This window comes from Prinia subflava, chromosome Z (genome assembly GCF_021018805.1).
Source record: "Prinia subflava isolate CZ2003 ecotype Zambia chromosome Z, Cam_Psub_1.2, whole genome shotgun sequence".
In the NCBI taxonomy this organism is placed as follows: Eukaryota; Metazoa; Chordata; class Aves; order Passeriformes; family Cisticolidae; genus Prinia; species Prinia subflava.
This window is the reverse complement of record NC_086283.1, coordinates 51,697,903-51,720,944: the sequence shown is the minus strand read 5'-3', so window position 1 is coordinate 51,720,944 and position 23,042 is coordinate 51,697,903. Positions and strand designations below refer to the sequence as shown.

Sequence of the window (23,042 nt, the reverse complement as noted above, 5' to 3'; positions counted from 1 at the left end):
GGAAAATTACGACAGCTTTAGTATTAGGAAACTGGATTGTTGTTAAGCTAAGACAGTAATGATTTTTTATCTTCGTGTTACAGATTAGCTAGTGTTGCCTTCCTTGTGATCCAGACATCGTCTTTACTTGTAAAGCATCTGCACAGTTATGGGTTTCTGTCTGAAGGTGTTAGCAATGAAACATGATAAATCTTTTTTTCTGTTTTCAGTGTGAATTTGTTCTGGAAATGTCTGAGCTACAATTTAACTCTTCACTGTAAGAAGTAGGGTTGATCTCTGTTTGGAGCATTATTTTTCAGACATCTCTGGTCTCTATGAATGTTAAATAATGACAATAAAATTAGTTTTTTGGGTTTGTGTAGTTTCCAGAAAAGCAGTGAAACCTTTCCCCTGAGGCCAACATCAGAAATCATTGTTTAGTTTGGATTTTCTCAATAGTTTACAAATGTGAGTGCAATGTAGTGATGTTATTCTAATCTAAATCCTGGACATTTCCTGGAAAAATGAAATCATGTGACTTGATTAATCCTCTCACTTCTCTGCCAAGGCTGTCAGAGACTAACAGTGTGCTGGGAAGAGGCATTTTCTATGCAGAGAGTGTCTGATTCATACAAGCTCAGTACCTTCACTTGCCATGGAAGAGTTCCAGCATCAGCTATTCAGTCTTGTTTGGAGGTCTGATCTGTTTCTGTACTCCAGTAAAATGCATCAGATTTATGAAAGACCTTTTCTCGTGAAAACATTTTCTCCACCTTTTCTGGAGCTCTTTACCTTAGGCTTTGTTTCAGTCAATGGAAGAACAGGCAGGTAAACAAAACTGCTTCACCTTCTGCTGGTAATTGTGTGGTGGATTGTTACATGACTAATCAGAAATGGTTTCCTTGCATTTCTTTACCCTCTTCCTTCAGAATGAAACACAGTTTCTGATATATATGGTTTGCTTGGCTCCTTTTTCTTTTCTCACAGAGCTTTGGGTTTATGAGCCTGAAGGTTTTGTGTACTAGGGGAGAATAGAAAAGTAGTAGAAAATTTGTAACAGCTCACATCCTGGTAAATTCTTTCCCTTTTGCTACCTCTGATGTTTTCTTTCTGCTGCAAATGCTTTTATTTTAATAGCATTGCCCAGACCTTCATTTTCCTGATATGTGAAGCTGCTAGTTTATATCTAGCATATGTTCTCCAGTTTTCAAAGCAATTTTTCTTGTTCCTGTTGATGTTGCTCCAGTGTGTTCTTTTCCAAATTGCTGACCTATCCTTAATGATAACATTAATGAACTAAATTTACTTTAGTCTAAAAACTTCAAAGGCTGCAAGTTGGCAGGGTTTTTTTAAGAGAGTATACATTCTCATAAAATAATATGAAGTTTAGCAAAAACCTTTTTCTTCCTGTTGATCACTGATGTTTTTCTTAAGCTTGTTGGGTGATCAGTATAAAGCAGGAATGAGCAGGTGCTGACATTCCTGAGTTCCTTCACTGCTGATGTTGCTGATAGCAGCTTGTTGTTAAGAAATTACCTGAACAATAGACTTGTGCTTGTTTCCTTTTTCCTGCATTGGAGTTGATGGGACTAAATATATAAAATTATTAAGCATGTAAAATACATCAATTAGATACATAATTAACTAATAAATATATGTTTAATTATCACCTCTTATAGTGGATTATTAAATTAAATCCATTCCTGTGTAGAAGACCTGCCTGAATAACAGATATTTTTAAGGCTGTGCATAAGTCTCATTTTGATTTAAGTCAGGCGAGGACCTCTCTTCTGTATATGAGATAAGGAACAGCATGTGGAATTTTCTGTGTAAAATATTTCTTTCCACTTAAGACTGGAAGACTTGTTTCCTTCAATGTACCTTTATGGTGTGTTTTTTATAAACAAAGTCTTCTGGCCCCAGTAAAATTCTTAAAGCTCAGATAATTTGCAGTGTCATGTGGCACATGAGATTCTGAAAATCATAAAAATTAAAATAAAAATTGACACGTGGAAGCTTGTTTCTCAACAGACTCTTTGCTTTTCATCTACAGGTCTGTTAGGAACTAAATGTCCACCGCTTCTTCACTGGCATCTCATTTCCCTGTGAAATGAGAATGTAATTACTCTTCTGTTGGCAACATTTACCATTCAAAAACACTTGCTTTCTGTGTCTCTGGCAATGTAGAAGCCCTTAATCCATTTTTTTTATGTTGACTAGTTTTTCATTTGCTCTAAAACTTACCAGGTTTACCTTGAAACCTTTTTGGTGCTTTGCTATTTTATTTCTTCTGTATCTCTAAGACGTTAAGGATTTTGCTTTGTGTAGTTTCTCTTTGGTATTTATATGCACAGTGTTTAAAGTTCAGGGTATTTGACAAATGCCAGTACTTGTTTGTTTTCACAGTAAGACTAAATCCAAAAGTAAACTGTGTAGTACAGCTCTGAAGGAAGAGCATTTTATAGATGGTGGCAAGTTTGATGTGATCCTTCCTTACAGAAAGAAATCTCGTTTGAGAAATTGTTGTATCAATTTCAGTTACACATTAGTCTTGATTTCCTACCATTCTGCCATCAGCATATAAATTCAAAACTTGAAAAACAAAACTTGTGAAAATACATATATCAAAGAAAATTCTGCCAGCTCTTCAGCAATTGGCTTGCTTGTTGACACCACTGAAAATGAGAGTAGTAACTACCTCCTGTACCACATGGGCTACCTTGGGGAGAGATTTGCTTTGAAGACAGAAAGTGCTGAATGAACTGAGAGATGCATCAGTCACAAGGAAAAAACTTTAGAAGATTGATTCTTTTCTTTGGTGGAGACATTTAGGTTGTATTGTTCAAGAAATGCAGATGATGAAAATCAAACAATCCAGAGAGAAGCTGTTAAACCAGAGCTCCAGATGTAATCCCTATCCTTTTTGCTTTCTCCAGTGGTCACAGGAGCAGAAGATGGGAATGGAAAAGCATATTCCTTCAGGTAAAATAGATTACTTACCCTTCATTTTATTTTAACAAAATGACAACTGCTGTCCCTCCATCAGCGTCCTCAAATTAGTAAAATTATTCTAGAATTCAAAGCTATTATGAAAATATGGTCCTAATCTTTCTCTCCTGTATAACCAGAATAGCATTATTCAGATTCTGCATGAAAACCAGTGCTGCATTTCAGAGGAAATTCATTCGGGCCTCAGTGGTCTCATCAAACCAGAGAACTAAAATGAGTGATTTAAAAGAGGGCCTATTTTCTGTCCAGAGAAGGAAGTGTCCTAAATTGTCTCTTTTTTTCCCAGTTTTGCAGCTAGTCTGCAATGGACTGGTCCAGTATTAACACCCAAAATGTAATTTTCTAGTCCTTACACTTGCAAACACATTTTGAATGTTTTATCTGAAATAACCAATAAGGGAGAAACTTGTTTAAATCAATATAAACTACAAGTTATGGAAAGTATAAGGAATCCTAATGGTTTAGCTCAGAATCAGAAGCTCTAGGAGGTTGCAGGAGGAAAAGGATCTCCGTGCTGTCCCTGTAGCCACTGCTGTGCAGTTACTGCATCAGTACCTTCCTATTCACCCATGGTAGTCAGCACGGAGGACAGGTTAGCCTTGTATTGTGTTGTACCAACCTTGCTATTACTAATTGTGACTGAGCAGTACATTTTCTCCTTGGTGTCTTCTATCTAAATTGGCTCCCTTTCTAGAAGCTAAACAGCACTGAATCATGATTTGCTGTCTTCTGGGCTGAGGTGACCTGGTGGCAAAGAACACCCTGTAACATGGAAGAGTTTAGATGTGATGCCTTCTGCTCATAGATTATAAAATGTATTTCACAGAAAAAAAAGTTTGCATTGATTTACAGGATTTTTGTACTAGTCTTTTCATTATGCATTGTTTAAACACTTACATACCTTATGACTTCCATTACTGGGAATGGCAATACAATAACTACTTTTGAAAGAACATTGGATTTAAGAAGCTCAAAGACCAATATCAGGTATTAGAGTTTAACATTTGGCATAGTTGTGAAAAAATCCCATGGGAGAGAAGGGAAAATGCTACATCTTGTCTACTCGCTAAGCTGCAGTATTAATAAGTAAATGGGAAGAATCTGATGACTACATAGGACAGGGGAAATGGGATGAGAGCAATACAGGGAGAGCAAGTATCAAAAATGCCTAAACAGTATTAGCATGTCTCTGGGTGAAATCCTCTGTTTATGCAGCTTGCTGAACTAATTTTCTATGTGAGCACCTGGTGATATTTTATTCATGTGAAGACCTGAATGTCTAGATTGGAGCATCTGTCATTGTTCTGCTTAGTTTGTGCTGTATGGGTTATGCAAGAGTAAATCCCTTTAAATGGCCAGCTATAACGTGAATGGCTGCATTATACCATAAGAAAGAGTAAACCCACTGCTGTCCTTTTTTTAAAACTTGGCTGGAGTTGGATAGATTTTGTGGAACATTTGTTCATTATTTTTGGCATTTGTGGGATGACTGAGAGTCATCTTTCTCCATGCTGAGATGTACCATCCTCTCCAGGTGGTCCCTTTGATTGAAGCTGTGCTCAGCTACTGCTCTGTGGGACAGATCCCAAGCCTACACCACATGAGCTCATAGTTTGGCACATCATATTGCTGGCTGAAGTAGAAGCACACACTTGTGTGTGGCTTGTGGATAAATAAATCTGATCCTGCTGTTTTAATATTTGTGTGCCTTCAGAGTTTCTGGCTCAGCACTGCTGTCTTGCTGCTCTGATGTCAGGGTACAGAATTCTCTGATGTTCTTCTGGTGTAGGTTCCTCTGGTGTTATGTGCTGGTGTGAAGGCAACCCTTGCTCAATGGGCACAGTCTTCTAGAGTATTAGTTCTGACATCAGGTGACTAATTTCTTTCTGATGTCCTGAGCTCAGCCATGGGCTGATTTAAGGACTCCACACTTGGCAGCATATGTTACAGGATTCTAAGAAGAGCAGTTTTTGTGTTTTGGAAGGTTTTGTGTAGCGGAATGTGGTTTCCTGTGTTCAGTTTTACATGGAGATCCCAGTAGGTGGTTCTTTGGGTAAAACTCGGCAGACTGAGGCCCAGAGAGATATTACAATATCTACAGGTTCCATTCTCTTTTTTCCAAGGTTTATGCCTGGGTATAGGACTCTGCAAAGTCTCTTAAGCTCAAAAGCTGCCTGGGGCTGTATGAAGAACCTGGCAGCCGTGAGATCTTAGGTCTTAGCACTACTTTGTTGATGCCAGGACACAGACCTTTAGTTTCCCAAGTTTGTATTGAGAGACAAGCACACATAGAACTTGAGCTTATAGTCTTCTAAATGAATATCCAAGTTTCCCTGAAGGCTCTACATGTATTCTGGGTAGATGATTTATTTTAAATAACTGACCTTCTTGAGGATGAAGATCCTGACCTTTTAATTGACTGTTGTGATATTAGAGTACAGGAATATTGGATCTAGTTTGCTACATGTACTTGAAAACCCAGCTTCTGTTACACTTGGTCCATGAGTTCTTGGGCTAATAGGGTTTGAACTCACCAGACTTACAAGAAGAAAAAAACAAGTCATCTGTGAGTCTGCTGCTAGTCTTTCACATCTCTACTCAACTATTAGCATTTCAGGTACTGACGTAGTCTTATTTGTTCTGCTTTTATGGTGTAATAGCTACGGATGTGCTTTGTCATGTGTTACTGACATAGCACCTCAGACATACAGGGTTTATGGACAAGGCCATAGTATACTCTGAGATTTATGGTTTGGCCTCTTCACACTTCTCATGTGATACCAGCACACGAGCAGGGTGCGTTTGGCTCACATGGTCACCATTCTTGTTACTGTTAATAGTTCATCACTCTCTTGTAAATCAGATCAGTGCTTGTGTTCAAATAATGTTTCAGCAGACCATTTTGGCATAGGCTTCATTCATTTGAGATTCATTCATTTCCTAATTTAACAGTTCCTCGAATCTTAAATATTTGTTTCTTGTCCTGAAATTCTGTGTAGTATTACCAGCAGTGTAATACCTGTTAAATACGATCTGTTTTCCTGCTCTGGTTGCTAAGTATTCTATTTTCTCCACTTGATCTTGGATTTATTCCTAGAAATACTGCTATTCTCCTTGCATTGCACAGAGCATGCGGAGCTAGCAGAAAAATTGCAAGATCATCCTGCCCTGTCATTTCAGTTCTGGTCTACTGGACCAAAAACAGGGTTGAAATATTTGAATCATACTTAGAATGAATGAGTCTTTGATTTGTAGGGAACCTATGGTTCTGAATCCCAGTCAAAGAAAGATAAAAGTTGAAACACAGACCATTTCAGTACAGTCCCAGAGAAGAGAAAATTATCTCTTTTTTAGGAAGTAGAAAATTGCTTTAAGCAACTACAGATTCCACAAAGCATCATTAAAGATTTTAACTTAATTACATCTAATGACCCATGTGAAATATAATAAATTTGTCAAGGTAAATGCATTGTTTAAATTTAAAACCTATCTTACCTTTCATGAAGCTTTATTATTTACAAAAATCAATTCAGATTGAGCTGTAAAAACATGCTAGAAAATGTAGAGGAACTTAATACTTAATAATACTTAATACTTAACCTTGGTTTAAACTTACTAATCATGCATTTTTAAGATTCCAGAGTGCAGATTCTGCTTAAATTTTCTTTATCATTGCCCCATTTCTAAATGCTTAGTTGTCATGATATGTTATGCCTAGAGTTGATAATAATAATCTTACATTTAGACAGAGTCCCAGGAACATTTTAGTCCTTTGCCACTGGGAGTCAGGATTTCCTAACATATGCAGCTTCCCATTACACAGTGCTAGGAGCCAGTACTTATTCTTTACAGTGAAGGGAAACACCAATCTTTAACGTCAAAGGCTTTGTATATTAGGAAAATCCTTTGTGCTGAAGACATCAATACTAAAAGTTACCGTCATTTGAAATATTAGGCCAGGTTTAACCTTTCCTGCCGGTGGCCAGGGAATTCTATGCACAGTTCTTTTTGTTTGCTTTGTGTCCTACAAAACCTGTTTCTGGAAAGGATGCCCATTTTCATTTTTCAAGCAAAAGAGACTCGTCAGGTGTATGGCCTTCTTTGCCTTGAGAAATGTCTTATACTTCTGGTTGGTCTGGTGCCAGCAGCAAGAGAGGTTCCTCTCACCTGACAGGTAACACTTTTATAAAAAGTTGCCCTAAACATGTGCTTTTAGGTGAAATACAATGCAACTTTAGCAGTAAGAATCCTTTTAAAGTTAGGTTTTAGGAGGGATTTTTCTAAGAAATTAATTACAGAGACAAAGCTGATATGATGCTGAGAAGCCCAGTGAAGCAGAACTTTTTTATTTTGTGTTATTACATGGCTGGTAATTGGGTCTGAAGATGCAAAAATTAAAACAATCCCTATCCAAACACCCCCAAATGACAGAAAGGAACAAGTGACCCTGGAAACAGAGTCCGTATCTCTGATTGAAAATGCCTTGAGTCAAATTCCTTACAGATAAAGGAAAATCTACCAATATGTGGGCAATTATAGTTCTCTGCGTGACAGCTTCAAGAGGAGTACTTGAAGCAGACTTTTGAAACCTCAAAGTACCCAAGTCTGAGCAGGTGTCTTTGGAGCCCTCATCAATTATATTAGAGGATCTCCACAACACAATATTGTGAGAAAGGCTGAGAATGCAGATGGTTGTGGCTGATGCCTTTAGCAGGGCATCATTCCTTTGTACTCTTGACAGAGAAAAGTTTTGAACAAAGGTCCTTATTTCTTAATATTCTCTGCATTGTTTCATGAGAGCCCAACAGGGCAAACTGTTTCCTTGAATATTTTTAAGAAGAAAGTCTTGCAGGAAGTCAGCTATAGAAATGAATGGAACTTCAGTGGGTGGCCTTGGGCAGTTATTTCTTTTTCTAAGCAAATCTGAAGGTTCTTTCAGATGACATGAGCTTTATGTTTTGTGGTGGCTAATTTAGCTTTCTTTCTCCTTTCTCTCACAGGCATTTTTCTAGTTTTAGTTTTGTCTTTCTTTATACACTCAGCTCAGCTGACACTTGTTAATAACTTCATTTCAAAAACTGAGGCCATGATCCTTTTCCTGACTTTGCCTAAAAACCTGATGGGAATGGGAGGCCTCAGAAGACCAAGAGAAAACCATTCCCTATTTGTTCAACACTTGTTCTGCACATGGTGATGGCAAACTGACCATAAGTGGATCGTTATGTTAAATAGTGTTTGCAGGTCTAGAGTTCCAGCTATTGCCAACATCTTTGTGGATGTACATTTTTGTGACACTATTTTGAGTATTTATGTATATAATTTACCTTTTTTCTTTTATTTCTTTATATATTTTTCTTTTAAAATTGCATCTAATTTTAAAAAAAAAATAAATTTATCTATCTAACCTGCACTGGATTTAATTTATATTAAATAAAAATTAATGAAGTCCAAATATTTTCTAGCTGTTGGGCCTTCAATTCAATAGGCTTAATGTACTTCCTCAGGAAAAAATAAGTGTGATAGAAGGCGAGGCTGTAAAATGACTGGAAAGCCAACAACAGGACTAGGCTCCCAAACCCAAATAAAAAATTAAATAAAAATGTGTTTCTGACAAATTTCATGTGGTTTTCACTCCTTGAAGACTTTCATTCATCTGAAGTTAGCTCAAAATATTTTTTTTCATATTATTAGGATTTGATTGTTGTCCAGTATATTTTTCTTGTAAGGGTCCAAGATTACACAGTGAAGGAAATATTTTGAAAGTCTCTAGAAGACTGATTATTTTTTGGCCTGGTTTTAACATCTCTTATTTATCCATTAGGCAAGTGATAGTTGAATGAAAACAATTTAAGAAATTAATTATTGCTGTTTTTGCAAAACTGTAAAAAATGGAAAGATTCTTGTCACTTTATTGTTTCCTAACAATTTTATATTCCTCTCTTGTACCTGGCGAGCAGCGGATTAACTATAGTGATGATAAGGAGAACTTTTGAAAAACTGAATTTGGTAAGCTTTTGTCTCAAACTTACACTCCCATTTACCAGGCTGTCTTTACAGAGATCTGCAAGGCTTTTCCCTTGGTATCTAGCACAGCAGGGTGCTGGATATTGCTACAGCTGTACCTCCAAGTATTGCTCCAATACTAAAAACTTTTTTATATTACTGTGTCTCTTGACCCTTTCTAGACATGGATCACTCTAAAAATACATGCTTTCTTTTGAACAGCATAAAGGGCTAAAAAAAAAAGTGAATCTGTGCTCTTCATTGCCTTTATCTGCCCCTAAAAATCTGTAAATACAGATAAATAGGTTACCTTTAAAGTAGTTCTCAGAACAGAGGAGAACTAAAAATGAAATCAAAGTACCAGGTTTGGTTTTTGGTTAGTTTTTTGGTTGTCTGGTTTTTTAAGGTTTTGAAATTACATTTGGCTCTTGATAAAACAGTTAAATAGAGTGCCATTTAAAATTAATGTTCCCTTTCTTTTCTTCAAAGGAAATTAGCCATTAATCCTGGTGAATGTCTTGCATAAATACTTGAAGATAGACAGAATTTATTTAGGAGTCAAATGAGTCTTTATCTTCCATTAGCTTTACAGATTGCTGTAATGAAAATCATTCTTTCCACTCTTTTTTCTATATATGTCATCCATCCAGCAGATTCCTTGATTTACATGCTTTAAAGTATGTGTCACCCCAAGACTGTACCTATGCAAGTTGAAAATATTTGCCTTTAAGAAAGCTTAGCTGCTGAATCCAACAGAATATCAGGTCCAGGGTATCTACCTAACAGAGCAGCACCTGTGTAATGGATGTGGCAGACTTGGGTGAAAAATTCTGTAGATTTTCAGCCTGCAGATACCAAAACCAAGGAATGGATCCAGAAATTTTCTATCCAACATGCCTCTCTTTTTTTTGTGGGGCTGGATAGACTAGTTTTCTCTTGGAGAGCAAGGGGTATCTGACGAGGAAAGTTGTAAATTCCTCCCCACTCTGACTGATTACAAGGCCACCCACTGGACACCTTCCTAACTGAGATCATACTACGCTGTGCAGCAGCATGTGATAAAGGACTTGCCCGTCCTGTAAAAACTCCTACACCTTTTGCGCAGACCCATGCCTTTTCACTTGTTCACTTGTTTCACTTGTTCATTTGGCTGATTCAAGCGTCACTGGCAGCAGCAGCATTATCTGTGCAATGCAGGGTGTGGGAGGTGTGTGACCCCAGAAGTCAGGCTACACTGATGAGGTTTAGGCACTGTTCCACCTGGTTGTGGGCATAGCCTTTCCCACAGCTTGCTGAAATGACTGAAACTGGCAAATCCCAGTGAGGTCTTTCAATTGTTTTCAGCAGGTTTTGGCTGAAGTCCAGAGTGAGTTACCTGTTATTTATTGTGTCAGATCGGAAATTAATATCTTAACAACAAGTAGATGGCACAAACAAAAGGAAAGAGAGAAAAATACAGCAATGAAAAGCATAGAGTATCTCATGTGGAGGCACTGAAGTCAGCAGGGAGTTCTGGATACATTACTCTTGTTTCTTTTTTTTTTTAATATCTATACCATTACATCATCTACACCATCTACATTTTTTGCAGTCCATTGGACATTATATGGAAAAGACTTGCATTGTTTTCAAACTGATTGTATTATTTGCTGAATTATATAGCGACATCTGCTTGGATACTGACTGCTGTAAATTAAAAGAATCTAAACTGAGGGTAATTACGGACATCTCAAAGTTTGGCTTTCCAAGTTCTGTGGGCCACAGGTGTGCCTGAGAACAGCACTCAGAGCTGCAGCCAGCAGAAATCCACACTAAGAAAAACATTTCTCTAAAGGCACACTGGAATTGAAAACCAGATTTCCATCCATTCAGATTGGAAAGCTCTTTTAAAATGAGATAAAAATTACCAATGCAGGTGTTACAGAGGGCAGACAGAATCTCTATCCCAGGTACAGTGCTCATTTAACGCATTTAGTTCTGTGGTTGTGAAACATTGATCAAACCACAATACCAGAAGTGATGGAATGCTACTAACTGCAGTCCTGGTTCATTTCTTCTGCTTGTATTTCCTAAGCAAGCTGTACAGGCAGAGCTAGGTCCTGTTTGCAAAATGATACCTTAGGATCCATTTATGTGTTCAGGATCTGTACTATCTTGTTGTTAAAGCTAAACAAACAAACAAATGAAAAAAGCCACTTCTGCAAGATGTAGAATTCCTCATCACAAGTGTGGTTGAAGTTTGTAGGGTTTGGTAGGGATTCTTATTGTTTATTTGTTTTGATTGGCTGTTTTGGGTTGGTTGGGGGGGACGTTGTTTGTTTGTTTGTCTTATGGGATTTTGGTGGGGTTTTTGCTAGAAACAAATATATTTTTTAATGGAAAATAAGGTGTGTGATCCTTAGATACAATAAAAATACAGCTGTAGTACTTTAGATTAGTGAGGCGCACAGTTAATGAATTTGGATTTGGTGATGCAGGAAACTATACAGAAATTATACCTGCTAATTCAGAATAAAGTAGTGAATAAAAAAAGGAACCCACACAGCCAAGGACAAAATATACCTTGCTTCCACAAAGACCTGTGAAAATGTTAATTCACTCAGCTGTCCTCCCTGCTATAGGCTGAGTTTCCAATCTGCTCTGCTGTGTCCTCTTGTCCTGCCTGCTCCAAGAAATTAGCAGGTAACATAGTGAGTTCACTGACTAGCATAAAACAACCCATTTCACGTATCCTTTCTGCATTCTAAAAGGCTGTTAAAAATATGTCTTGCTGATCCCTGAGGTAAACTCCTCAATTTGCTCTCCTATCTGCAAATTTCCACTGGATATGAACACCATCTTAGACTTTGTGCTTGTCTCTTTATATTCAAATATTGCTGTAGTACTTCAAGAAGACCTTTCTACAAAGATCAGTTCTTGTGCCACTTGGGCATTCATTTTGCTACCTTGATTTTCAGAACATCTTCATAACTCTCTAAACTATCTAAATAGGAGGGGAGTGATTCTGGAATGTTGTTTATCCTAAACAACTTCATGTTTCAGTCTGATTTATTATCATTTTGGTAAATTTCAAAAAGCAACACATTATCCTATCTGACAAGCAGATTCCCAAGTGGTCTGAGGTCAGAATGAGCTACAGGTATAGGTAATAGTATTACATCTTATAACACATCAATATAACCAACTTGGTTCCACTTTTAATTTTCATTGAATTAGTTTTTACTCCATTATTAAAAAAAAAACAAACCCACAGACAAAAAAACAAAACAAACCAACCAAACAAACAAAAAACCCCACCAAAAACAGAAACAAAAACAAAAAACCAAAACAAAAGCAACCAAGCAACCAACAACAACAACAAAAAACCACCACCCCAAAAAACCAAACATGAACAACAAAACACATAAAACACCAATAACCTGTCCTGGTGTTTGAAAAGCCAGGCTTTTTGCTTCTAGGACCCTTAAGACTTTTAAACTGAGATGTAATGGCATGTATCTTCAAAGACTATCATAAATCTTTGTCACAGAGAGGGACAGGCATAAGAAACATTGGAAATTGCTTTTTGGCTCTCTCCTTTTCAAAATTGTTATAATTTTCTGAAGAGCTATCCCTGGATAATTCATTTGTCAACATGAGAGTTTTATTGTTTTTTAATATATTGGTTTATTCTTAAAAGAGACAGAGGAAAGCCATCTGGAGTACTTGTTTGTTTGCTGACAATGCTGGTTGCAGCTGTACAGTTTTGTACAGACAAGGAGTTGCAGAGAAAGCCCAAATGGCTTGTTTTATCTTCGTTTTCATGTTACTCTGGTTTTGGCTGCCCTTCTGATTGCCCACAAGAAAGATGGTCACAACATCACTACACTTTTTAAGACCATCTCATTTTGTTTATAGAGCTCTTCAATCAGAAGGTCACTGTAGGTGTCTGCTCCAGCTGTTGCTCTGTTCTTTCCCGCTCACTGCATTTACACTCACAATGTCCTTTTATTTATAGTTTCACCATTTGCCCAGCCTGGGACCATGACAGGGTGATTTGCTACTAGGGTTGCTTTTATAAGTTGAAGGTTCAAAGGATGTTTTGTCCCTTTCATACACAGAACTGCAGCTTAGAAGAGGGCAAGAAAAAGGGCACTCTTTCCTCCTTTCTTCTGTCGTGGAGACAGATGTCCCCTAAAAACCGCACACAAGATGCAACCCACATTTCAGATCTTCAGTCAGTGTGCTTGCTGTTTCCTCAAACTGCTTTACTTGAGTAGAGTGAGGTGGTCAAGACTTGCAGTTTGCAAAGACTCTTGAGGGGCAAGGCGGAACAACTGGAAGGGAGCAACTTTATCTCTTCCTCTGACAGAGGTTCCAATTTGTTGCAAATTAGACTGCTGGACCCAAAGCCAGCTTTCTGCATCCTTGTTCTCCCACAGGAGCTGGTACAAGGCCTCTTCTTAGTGAATGAGTGCCAATGGATGAGACAAAATTTCTGGGTAATAATTCAGCAAGTCTGATTCCTATTCAAGGCAATGCTCTCTGTCTTCTGTATGATAAAATCTGAATACAAACCAGCAAGAGACATTTTCCCGAAAGCCATATGCACTTTTGACCATGTGTATGCACCTGAATTCATGCCACTTGCAGAGAGCCTGTAATCTGATATTCTATTGACATTTCCAAGCTTTGCCTGTCATTTTTTCAGCAACTTCATCTGGGTTTCAGGTCGCCCGTAAAACTTGAAAGCAGGTTTAGTAGCAAAAATTTACAATGTGAACATCTAGTTAGAGAAGACCTTTAAAGGAGAGCCTTGCCTTTAAAAATGAGTAAATAAGAGTTTCTACTTCTTTTCCTCATGAAACTGCATTGAAAATATGAACAGCAATAAATCAATGGCTGAGAAAAATGGCAAGGTACAGCTGGGCTCCCCTGCTGCATAGAAATGACACTGGAAAAATCACACACATTTCCCTTTCCCTTCTAATTGACCTTATAAAATTTAAGCTGTAGCCTCTCCAAAATGCTTTATAGTGCTGCAAAATCTGAGAAACTCTCAAACTACGAGAGTGCAAATGGCAAAACAGGCAAGGAATTTTTAAAAAATAATGCAGAAAATGCTGCATCCCATCACCCTTTGTTTACCCTTTCTCCTGAGTAAAAAGATATGTTCCACTTGTTAAAATGCTTATCTAATCCATCAGAATTCTTTTAAACTGTTCTGCAAAGCTGTGCTTGTGAAGGGGATCTGGCATGCACATTCATTTGTCTAACGTATGCTGACAGTGCTCATTGATAAATGTTATGATAACAAGGGGAAGAAGTCCTGTGTGGATTATTTCTGAATTTTTACTGAAGGACTTATTACAGGCTTATTACTGAAGGACTAAATTTTGTTTAGATCTTGTAAGCAAAAATTCCATTGATTTCAGGGCATATACATTCATCCTGTATTTGCCAGGCTGTTTTCCTGAAAACAGCTGGGTAGAGTGAGAGTGTTATGCTTTTGCTGTATTATTTCTTAAGTTAAGAAGGTTGAAACGCTTGCTGTATGCTAGACATTACTTAACAAGACATCTGATTGTTTCTCTCATTGCTTATTACAGCTGTCCCACTTTCTCAGTAGATGCAAACAGGTTTTCTTGGCTGGTTGGTCTTTAGTTTTGGGTTTTTCTTTAGTTACAGAGCTGGCCACAGATCAAAAGGTGAAGGTTATGCAAGCTGATTTCACTAAAAATTCAGTGTAGGAGAACATTGAAGAAGATCTGAAAGACTTGGATTTTGGTGTTCTGGGTCAGTCGTTAAGGTCTGTTAATTGGCAAGTATTTTATGTCTGTAGTGTATTAAACAGACTATTGTACAAATGATGTGTTCTATTCAACTTGTTAGCCAAGCTTACAACCAAGTATGCATAATGAGTCAGTGGCTCATCTGGTGTGACTCATGTAGCACTGTGAAAAGATTGGGTTTTGGAAGGGTTTTTTTATTTTTAAAGAAAGTCATCCTTTTTAATAGTGAAAAAAATGAAACTACAGCAACAATACACAACTTTAGCAACAGTCTGCTCTTCTGTTTCCCAGAGTCAGCACTCATCAGTATCGGCGACTTCCGTGAGAACAAGTCTTGATGCTAGATAGTGTTTCTCTTCACATGCAGCTCACAGTCTTCTGGGTCTTGAGGAAAAGCACCTTGTTTAACTAGATGAACTACACGCTTTGTCTAGGTTTAATTCTTAACATGGTATTTTCCCTGGCTAGTTAACAATGTTGGAATGCTTCACAATCCTCTTCCATGCCAGTTCCTTAATGGGCCAGACATAGAAGAGGTAGGATTATTCTGTGGATTTCATCTTCTAATAGAACAATGAGGAACTGTTATTCATTGAACACGGCACAGATTTTGCCCCTGCTGCAATCAAGTATTAACTGTTCAGTTGGGTTGGAAACAAACTGGGCCTGAAGAAGCATATTTTGATTTGGTTTTAATGCTTGGGAGAGCTTGAAAGAGAAAAAGAATGGTAGATTTCAGCTAAACTGCAGGAAGCATCCAGTGATAGAGGGGAGAGTAGAGCTGTTCTGCTTGTAGTAGGGATTAGCAGACCCCCCCTGACTCCCTGCTGCCTTGTGGTGCAATGGGGTCCAGTCCATTCACAGCCACAGCTGAAAATATTGGGTTCTTGTTAGTATTGTAAAAACTTACTTTCTTTGGAACACATTGTCTAAGTATGTGGAAACAAACAAACAACAAACCCAATTTAAATAAAAGAAAAAAAGAGAAATTTTAAAAAACCCCTCATTTAAGCAGTGTTTACTTTGTGGGGGAATTAATTTACAGAAGCTGAATAAGGTGACAGATTTAAGGATGTGATCAAGTTCTCTATCATCTAATTGTTATTTATTGCAATGAAAAAGCTGGAATTTCTAAGTGTGTATCTTGCTAGCAGTTCTCAGGATTCATTCCATTTTTATGTCATCATCTCTTCCAAATCAGGAATCTCAGGCAATCTGCTTCCCTCAAACTCTGACTTAAGGATGAATTTACTGTTTCATTGCTTCCTGTAGGACTTTGTCAACTGCAACATTATTTCTGTTCCAGCTAGGTATGTGACACATTCCCATCTCTTCTGGGGCTGTAGTGTATTTCATTGGAAAAAAATCAGTCCCACGATAGAGTGACCAACTAGTTTTTCTGTGTATTATCATGTAATTCACTACCAGACAGTGATTTTTAGCAGGAATGTCAGTGTTAATTTAAGGAACCCACCTATTTTTATTGCCTGTGAAATATTTTGATCAGAGTTGACTGGGAAATTTTTAACACAATTTCTCAGTTGAAACACATCCTTTCACTACAGCTGAAACAGCTAAAACAGTTTGCAAATCATTTTTGTTTTGCTATGCAGGCAGATTTGCTTCAGAATTAAAGTTTTCAACACAGATAAATCTGCAGTTTGAATTTTACCATTGTACTTGCATTTTTGGTCACAATTCTCTTTTGCCAAAATGTTTTTATATCGATGCAGGACAGAAACTCCAGGAATTGTCTCCTAATTCTGTATTGTTATCCCTTGGTGCTAATTTTGGTTGGCTACTTCTCTTCCAAGAACATTTAGTATTTCATGCTTTTCAAATCTGATTAAGATTTGTATTGCTCTGATGTTTGCAAGCAGCATGTTAACATGAACATGAGAAGAAGATCTCAACCTTGGTTTTCATGCCTTTCATGTGTTTCTAAAAATGACATGAAAAGTAACAGCAGATGTTTGTCTTTCTGTGGCTTTCAAAACTTACATCCCAAATTTGTACTCCTGCTTAATGACTTAAGATAATAAATCACATAATAGCAATCAATGGAAGCAAATTCTGTAAGCAGTTTTGTGATATTTCTGCTCCTAGGATTTATTCTATTTATATGTCAAAAGAACAGAAATATCTGCAATATCTGAATGCTATATACATATATTTATATATGTGCATCTTTGTACCATCTCGTTCTGGATACAAAAGGTTTTTCTTTTTGATATTTCCCACTTTACATATATCTCAGAATCAACCTCTTTTGTTTTTGCAGTGCCTGGGCATCACTTTCCCCACTGCTGCAACCACATCCTTTTCAGTCTTTTACAAATATTCACTTTTCTCCAAATTATAGAGAAGAAAATATTCTCCTAACCAGTATTCCTCATGGTTAAGTCCAAAAAATCTTTAAATATTTTTGAATTTTTCTTCCCCTTCCCTGTCTGAATTCCTGCAAAGATTCTGTTCACCATTTCTTGCAGTGTAAGGTCTGAGTTCCAGGTATCCTGGCTCCCACAGATGTCAGTGGGATTTTCAGCACTGCAAAAGAAGGACCTTCTTGCATGTTTTAAACTTTATTTGGAAATTCCTCTTCACCCAAGCTGATGTGACTGACCCGTGTTGTCAGGCTTTGTGAACCCCACACTGCTCCTACTATACTCTTGAGCACAATGACATTACTAAAAAAATAAATCAGGAAATAACAAGTGTTCAGTTAAACTGTGCCATTAATTTGCAGTCTTTATCATTACTGCCCTTTACAAGTTAGGTCACACTGCTGTCCTGACACAATTCATAGTGCAAGTATGACTTCTCCTTGGTTCCTAGGATTACTGTCAGTAATACCCTTCAAGTACATAAAGGAAAGCTGATTCTTACCTGAGAAGTGCATTTAATTTCACTTTAAAAATCAGATGCATGATTAAGTCTATCGCTAAAATAAATATGGAAAAATAATAAAATAATTAGCACCAAAAAAGATCCTAAAACTCTTCCTGGAAGCAGAAAAAAATGTTATCTTTTCCTCATTTTCTGCAATTTCTGATCCAGCAACAGGCAGAAGAGAAAATGCAAATAGAACATGGAGTTATCTTACTCCCTGCAGTTATGATTCCACGTTGAAGAATTATGAAATTCAGAAACTGTTGAAAAGCTTTGGATAAACATAAGATTCTCACTGCTTAGAAGGCTAGCTTTTGGAGTTTTTTGACAATTCAGGTGATTTTCAGGCCATGAGCATTTCTAAAATACTTTCCAAAATGCTGAATGTGCCATATTTTAGCTGTCTGAGCTGTATAGATATATATGGCTTGATCAACTGAAAAAACTTGTTATTAAAATAAAATCAGTTCAAAAACAATATCAGAAAGATCGGGAATGGAAATTCTTAAAATACTTGTCATATAGATGACAAAAATAATTTTGCAACAGATGCAACGAAGATAGTTTTTCTATAACTTTGAATTGTTTTTATCTTCTACCTTCTTCAGTGGTAGTTAGGTTTTTTCATTATTAACTTCTGAACTTCAAAGTCTATCAATCAGTAAGACATCTTGTACTGCTGTTAGTACTATATGAGTATATGTATAGGAACTCCCACAAACGGTCAAGCAATTGTAGAACAGAGCAGAAAACAAAATATATATCTGTCCCCAGTTAAAAATGTGTGGCAGAAATAGAATAGGATGTGATGGGCCTGATCAGGCAAGAAACAGCATTTGAATAGATTATCTTTTCTTCTAAGAGTGGTATTTCGGCTTGAAATAATGCTTTTCAAGCTCTGGAAATATCCCTATTATTGATCAGAGATATTAATTCATATCTGTGATTAAGGGTCCCTGTTTTCCTTTTAATACTATGTGTACTTTAGACACAGGGTCCTTAAACTAGAAGTTAGACTTTTCTGGCAGATTTTCTAGAAAACATTGTTAAATACTGCATTTTTGAGGCCGGTACATGCTTTTAGTTTTGGGGAAAAAAAAAAACAACAAACCGAAAACAAAACCAAAAACAAATACAAAACCAAAAACAAACAAAAACCAAAACCAAAACAAAACAAAAAACCAAAAAACAAACAAACAAAAAACCCACCCTCTTACTGTTTAATTTTCGTTTTGTTTTGTTTTTTCCTCATTGTTGCTAAATGTGTTGGGTTTGAGTGATGCGTACAGGGAGCTGTGAATGGGGAAGCTAAAAGAACAGCATGGAGCAGGATAAAGAATGTGCTGGCTAAAGAGCAAAGGGGATCTGCCAAATATTTAGGAGAATAAAAACTTTCCTCTGATAACTTTTTTCTGTATTAGATGTACAATTACATGTGCAATGTTCCCGTGGTTATGAGGCACTTATGACATTATTCCTGACTGGTCTAGACAAACTAAACTGTAAAAAGAGGGTTTTTGAAAGTGTAATTGACAGTATAATAGGAGAGCTGTGCCTTCTGGGGAAAAAAGATGCAGTGTTTACTATAATCTTGTAAAATGTAGACAGGATGTAACTATTTAAATTTAATTTCAGTCAGAAAGGTCTAATTCTGAATCTGTATTTTGGCTCAAATACTTTCCCTTGTCCTTTATATACAATGTACTCAGCTACGAAGGTCAATCTCTCACATTGCTTTATGAAGAAATCCCCATTAAGTGTTTATCAAATCATTGTATCAGTGTAACAAATGATCACTATATAAATAGCATTGCTCCATTGAAATAATGCAGTAATGTAAATTAGCATAATCTGAGAACCAGGAATCTGTGTAACTGAAATCCAATACAGGGTATGTCTGATCCCTGGAATATTTTTGCCTTTGATTAAATAGTACTATACCAGTGCTCACAATCAGTCTTCATTCTGGGAAGTGATGAATTTTGCTAGGCTCACTTATCTAGTTTACTTAAAACTGTAGATGCACAAAAGTGCTATGTTTTGCTTATGGAACCAGGAATAAAATTTCTAGTAGGTGAGTGGTGAGTTGCTTAATTTCATAGATTTCAAACTAAATTTTTGCTCTAAATTTGAATCTGTGAACTTACAAAAGTGAGGAATGAATGATTTTGAGTAAAACTCCAAAAGCATCTTGATCAGCTCAGGTTTCCTTCAAATATATTTTCCTTCAAAACCATATTTTCTTGAATGTAGCTAAAGTTTGGATTGGTTAAAAAAAAATAGAAAAAAAAAAGCTATTCTTGGTAAGAAAGTATCATTTTCTATTTCCTTTTTCTCTTTTTATATAAATTCCTTATTGCTCAAAATTTGAACTTCATTCTAACCAGACAGTTTTAGATCCTTAAAAATGTCTACTTAATATTATTTCAAAGTGATATGGTGTGTTGGTAGTATTATGTCATCTTGTTGTCTTTTTTCATTCTCAAGTATCTTTTAACTTCAGGGTTTCTTTTGTTTTGGCTTGGTTTCTTTTTTGGTTACTTTGTAACAATTATTTTTTTCATCCCCTGGAGGGAAATTATTTTACTTGTCAGCATAATATCATGACAGTATTGGTGTTACAATTTTAAGATTGTCAAATGATAGGTTTGAAAACCAGTCTTTTTTTTTTTCCTCACTAGGATTTTATATTTTTAATTACAGAGGAGAAATTCGACATTGTCAATTTTCTGACTGTTTCTCAAAGGCCTAACTCCTAAAATCTCTCTTGACAGAAATTCAACATTTGCATAAAGTTAGTATATGTATACTCTTCATGGTGTGGAGAAAAACTTAGAAAGATAAATCTAAAAGATTGAAGATAAACTTTTGTTCAAATTCAGAAATACTTTACTTTGAAACACTTACCTGTAGGTTATGCTACTAGGTAAACACTGAAGGCATGAGTTTTATTTTGCTCTGCTTTTTATTTCAAAAGAAACACAAGCACCAGTGTCTGACTGGCATAGTAGGTGTCATACAGCGCAGAGAGCCACATGAAACAATAGCTAGAATAAGTGGGACTTGGGGCTGTATATCTCTACTTTTTCATGAAAGTGTCAAGGCTTCCAGTGCAGTCTGCAGTAATATTTGTTGCATGTCTATCTCAGGACAGGGCCAGGTTCCATCTTCTCTGGTGCAGAGAAAGAGTCAGCCTGGCCCATGTGCACCAGCAGAAACTGTACCTTGAATACTTCATTTCTATGTTTTCCACCACTGCACTGGGCCTTAGATTGTAAAATATTAGGCCATTTGTTTTAAGGACATGTTCACATTTATTTCCGAGCATAGTGAAATCACTTATTTTCCTGTGCTAGTGGTTTGTTTGGTTTGGTTTGGTTATATCTAGGCTCTTGTAAGTACTTCTACGACCACTACAAGCAGATTATAAGGCAAAAATTAACATACAGGTGTTGCCAAATTAGCCTTCATTTTAGCAAATTCTTCAAGAATATTTGAGATGCTTAAACCTGTATTGTGTGGCTGTCCCCTGTGAACTGCTGGGTGACTCTGTCAAAGTTCTGCCTCCCCTCTTTATGCAGCTTTTTTCCTTATTTCACCATAGTACTATCACTTATTCCACACAGTGCCCTAATCTATTGCAAGTACCTGTCAAAATATGTCAGATGCTGTGGGATTCTAGAGAGTGCCTCATGTAAGTATTAGATGGCATTACACTGTTGTTGTTACTATTATTATTTTTTATTTCATGTAGTGATTCCTTATGGTGTTTCTGCTTCAATGACAGTGTACCAAAACCCTAGTGTTGTTACAAAGACATCAGAAGAGTTTGTTAGTAAATCACTGGAGTACATCACCTTCGGAGATGAGATTTTGGGATGTTTCATCCATAAAATTCTGATTGAATTTGGTTGTGTGTAAATGACTTCCAAAGACTTCAGCCAAGTCTGTCTGGGCTCAGCCTGCTCTTTTCACTGTTTTCATGGACCTTGGATATCAAAAAGAAAGAGACAATGGGTTGTTAAAGCTAATATGGCACCAGTAAAACATGGAGAGGAGAACACAAGTAAAGTGTAGTGGTAACAGCACAGTGTGGTTTTCTCCACTTATGAGCCTTGAGCTGAGCTCAGTTTGATGTCTGGTTAGTCTTTATCCTCTCTCCAGCTGCCTGTTTTCATGACCTTGCTAAGCAGTTTTCCTTAGCAAAAGACCTCTACTCCTTCACAAAAACTGGCCAGCAATTTCAAAAGTTACTAGTGGGGGAGAGGAAGGACATAAAACCAGAATGTACTATCACAGAGACATCATTTCCTTGGATACCATGCTTACAAAATAGAGTAAACATTTCTACACGGCAGCTGTTAATGATGAGCATTAAATGCAAGTATAACAAAGGAACAGATTTGCTGAAAGCAGAGGAATTAACATTTTCCTCTAAGAGAAATGTAATTACTGAAAGTCTGAAGTCAAAGCTTTTGTGGGCTTACATAAGCGCCAAGAAATGTATGTTACCATTTTAACATAATCTTGAAGGTCAAAAATAATTATGCTTATTTGATATGTATGAATAAAATTATCATTTGTTTTACTTCCATCTAGTTCACAGTGTATTTTCATGCTTTCAGTGAGTATTTTGGCTTCTTTGGAAAAGGCAAGGAAATTTTCAAGAAGAAAAAAAGAAATCTGTCAGAATGTAAAGTACACACTTGGCTTTGGGAAGTCAGCAATGATAACAAAATTCTATTTCTTTGCAGAGCTTGTGAATGGCTCTGCATATCTGCATATCTGGTATGGGATGTAAGAGGCAGCAACATAGGAAAAGGATACACAGTAATTCTATACTGCTGAATGAGTCCAGAAGACAAGTGTTTTGATTGGATGCCTGTGCTATTAAAAGGTATTTCAAGGGCCATACAATCACCAGGCATAGCCATTGTGGGTTCATAAAGGGAAAGTCCTTCCTAATTAATTAATACCCATCTAGAATAAGGTTACTTGCCTAGTCGATGAAAGGAAGGTGGTGGGTAAGGCTTTTCTTGATTTTAGTAATATTTAGTAAGATTTCAGTAAGATTTTTGATGCTGTCTTTCAAAGTGTTCTTCTGGACAAGATGTTCTGATGATCAGGTTCACAGTGTACTGGATGAAGGACTGGCTGAATGTCAGAACTTCAGGGGTTTTAGTGTGGGGGGCTGCATCTGTCTGGTGAGCAATCAACAGTGGTGTTCCTCAGGAATTCATTGTAGGACCGGTTCTGGTCAACAAGCTTTTCAATGATCTGGATGCAGGAGTTAAAAGCACCATTAGCAAGTGTGCTGATGATACCAAACTGAGAGGTGCTGCTGACTCTCCCAAAGCCCAAGAACCCTGCAGAGAGATCTGGATACTTTGG

General features: G+C 36.9%; 1 protein-coding gene across 1 annotated transcript; it reads left to right on the top strand.

Moving 5' to 3' along the window:
* Window positions 1-615: 615 nt before the first annotated feature.
* HSD17B3 (hydroxysteroid 17-beta dehydrogenase 3) lies at window positions 616-22,196 on the top strand. Its single transcript, XM_063423418.1, is given in 12 exon segments — window positions 616-670; window positions 672-807; window positions 2,916-2,961; window positions 14,008-14,060; window positions 14,653-14,766; window positions 15,231-15,298; window positions 16,035-16,076; window positions 18,177-18,214; window positions 19,287-19,368; window positions 19,641-19,653; window positions 21,051-21,089; window positions 21,388-22,196. Coding segments are annotated over 12 exon segments (852 nt in total). The 5' UTR covers window positions 616-634; the 3' UTR covers window positions 21,573-22,196.
* The last annotated feature ends 846 nt before the right edge of the window (window positions 22,197-23,042 follow it).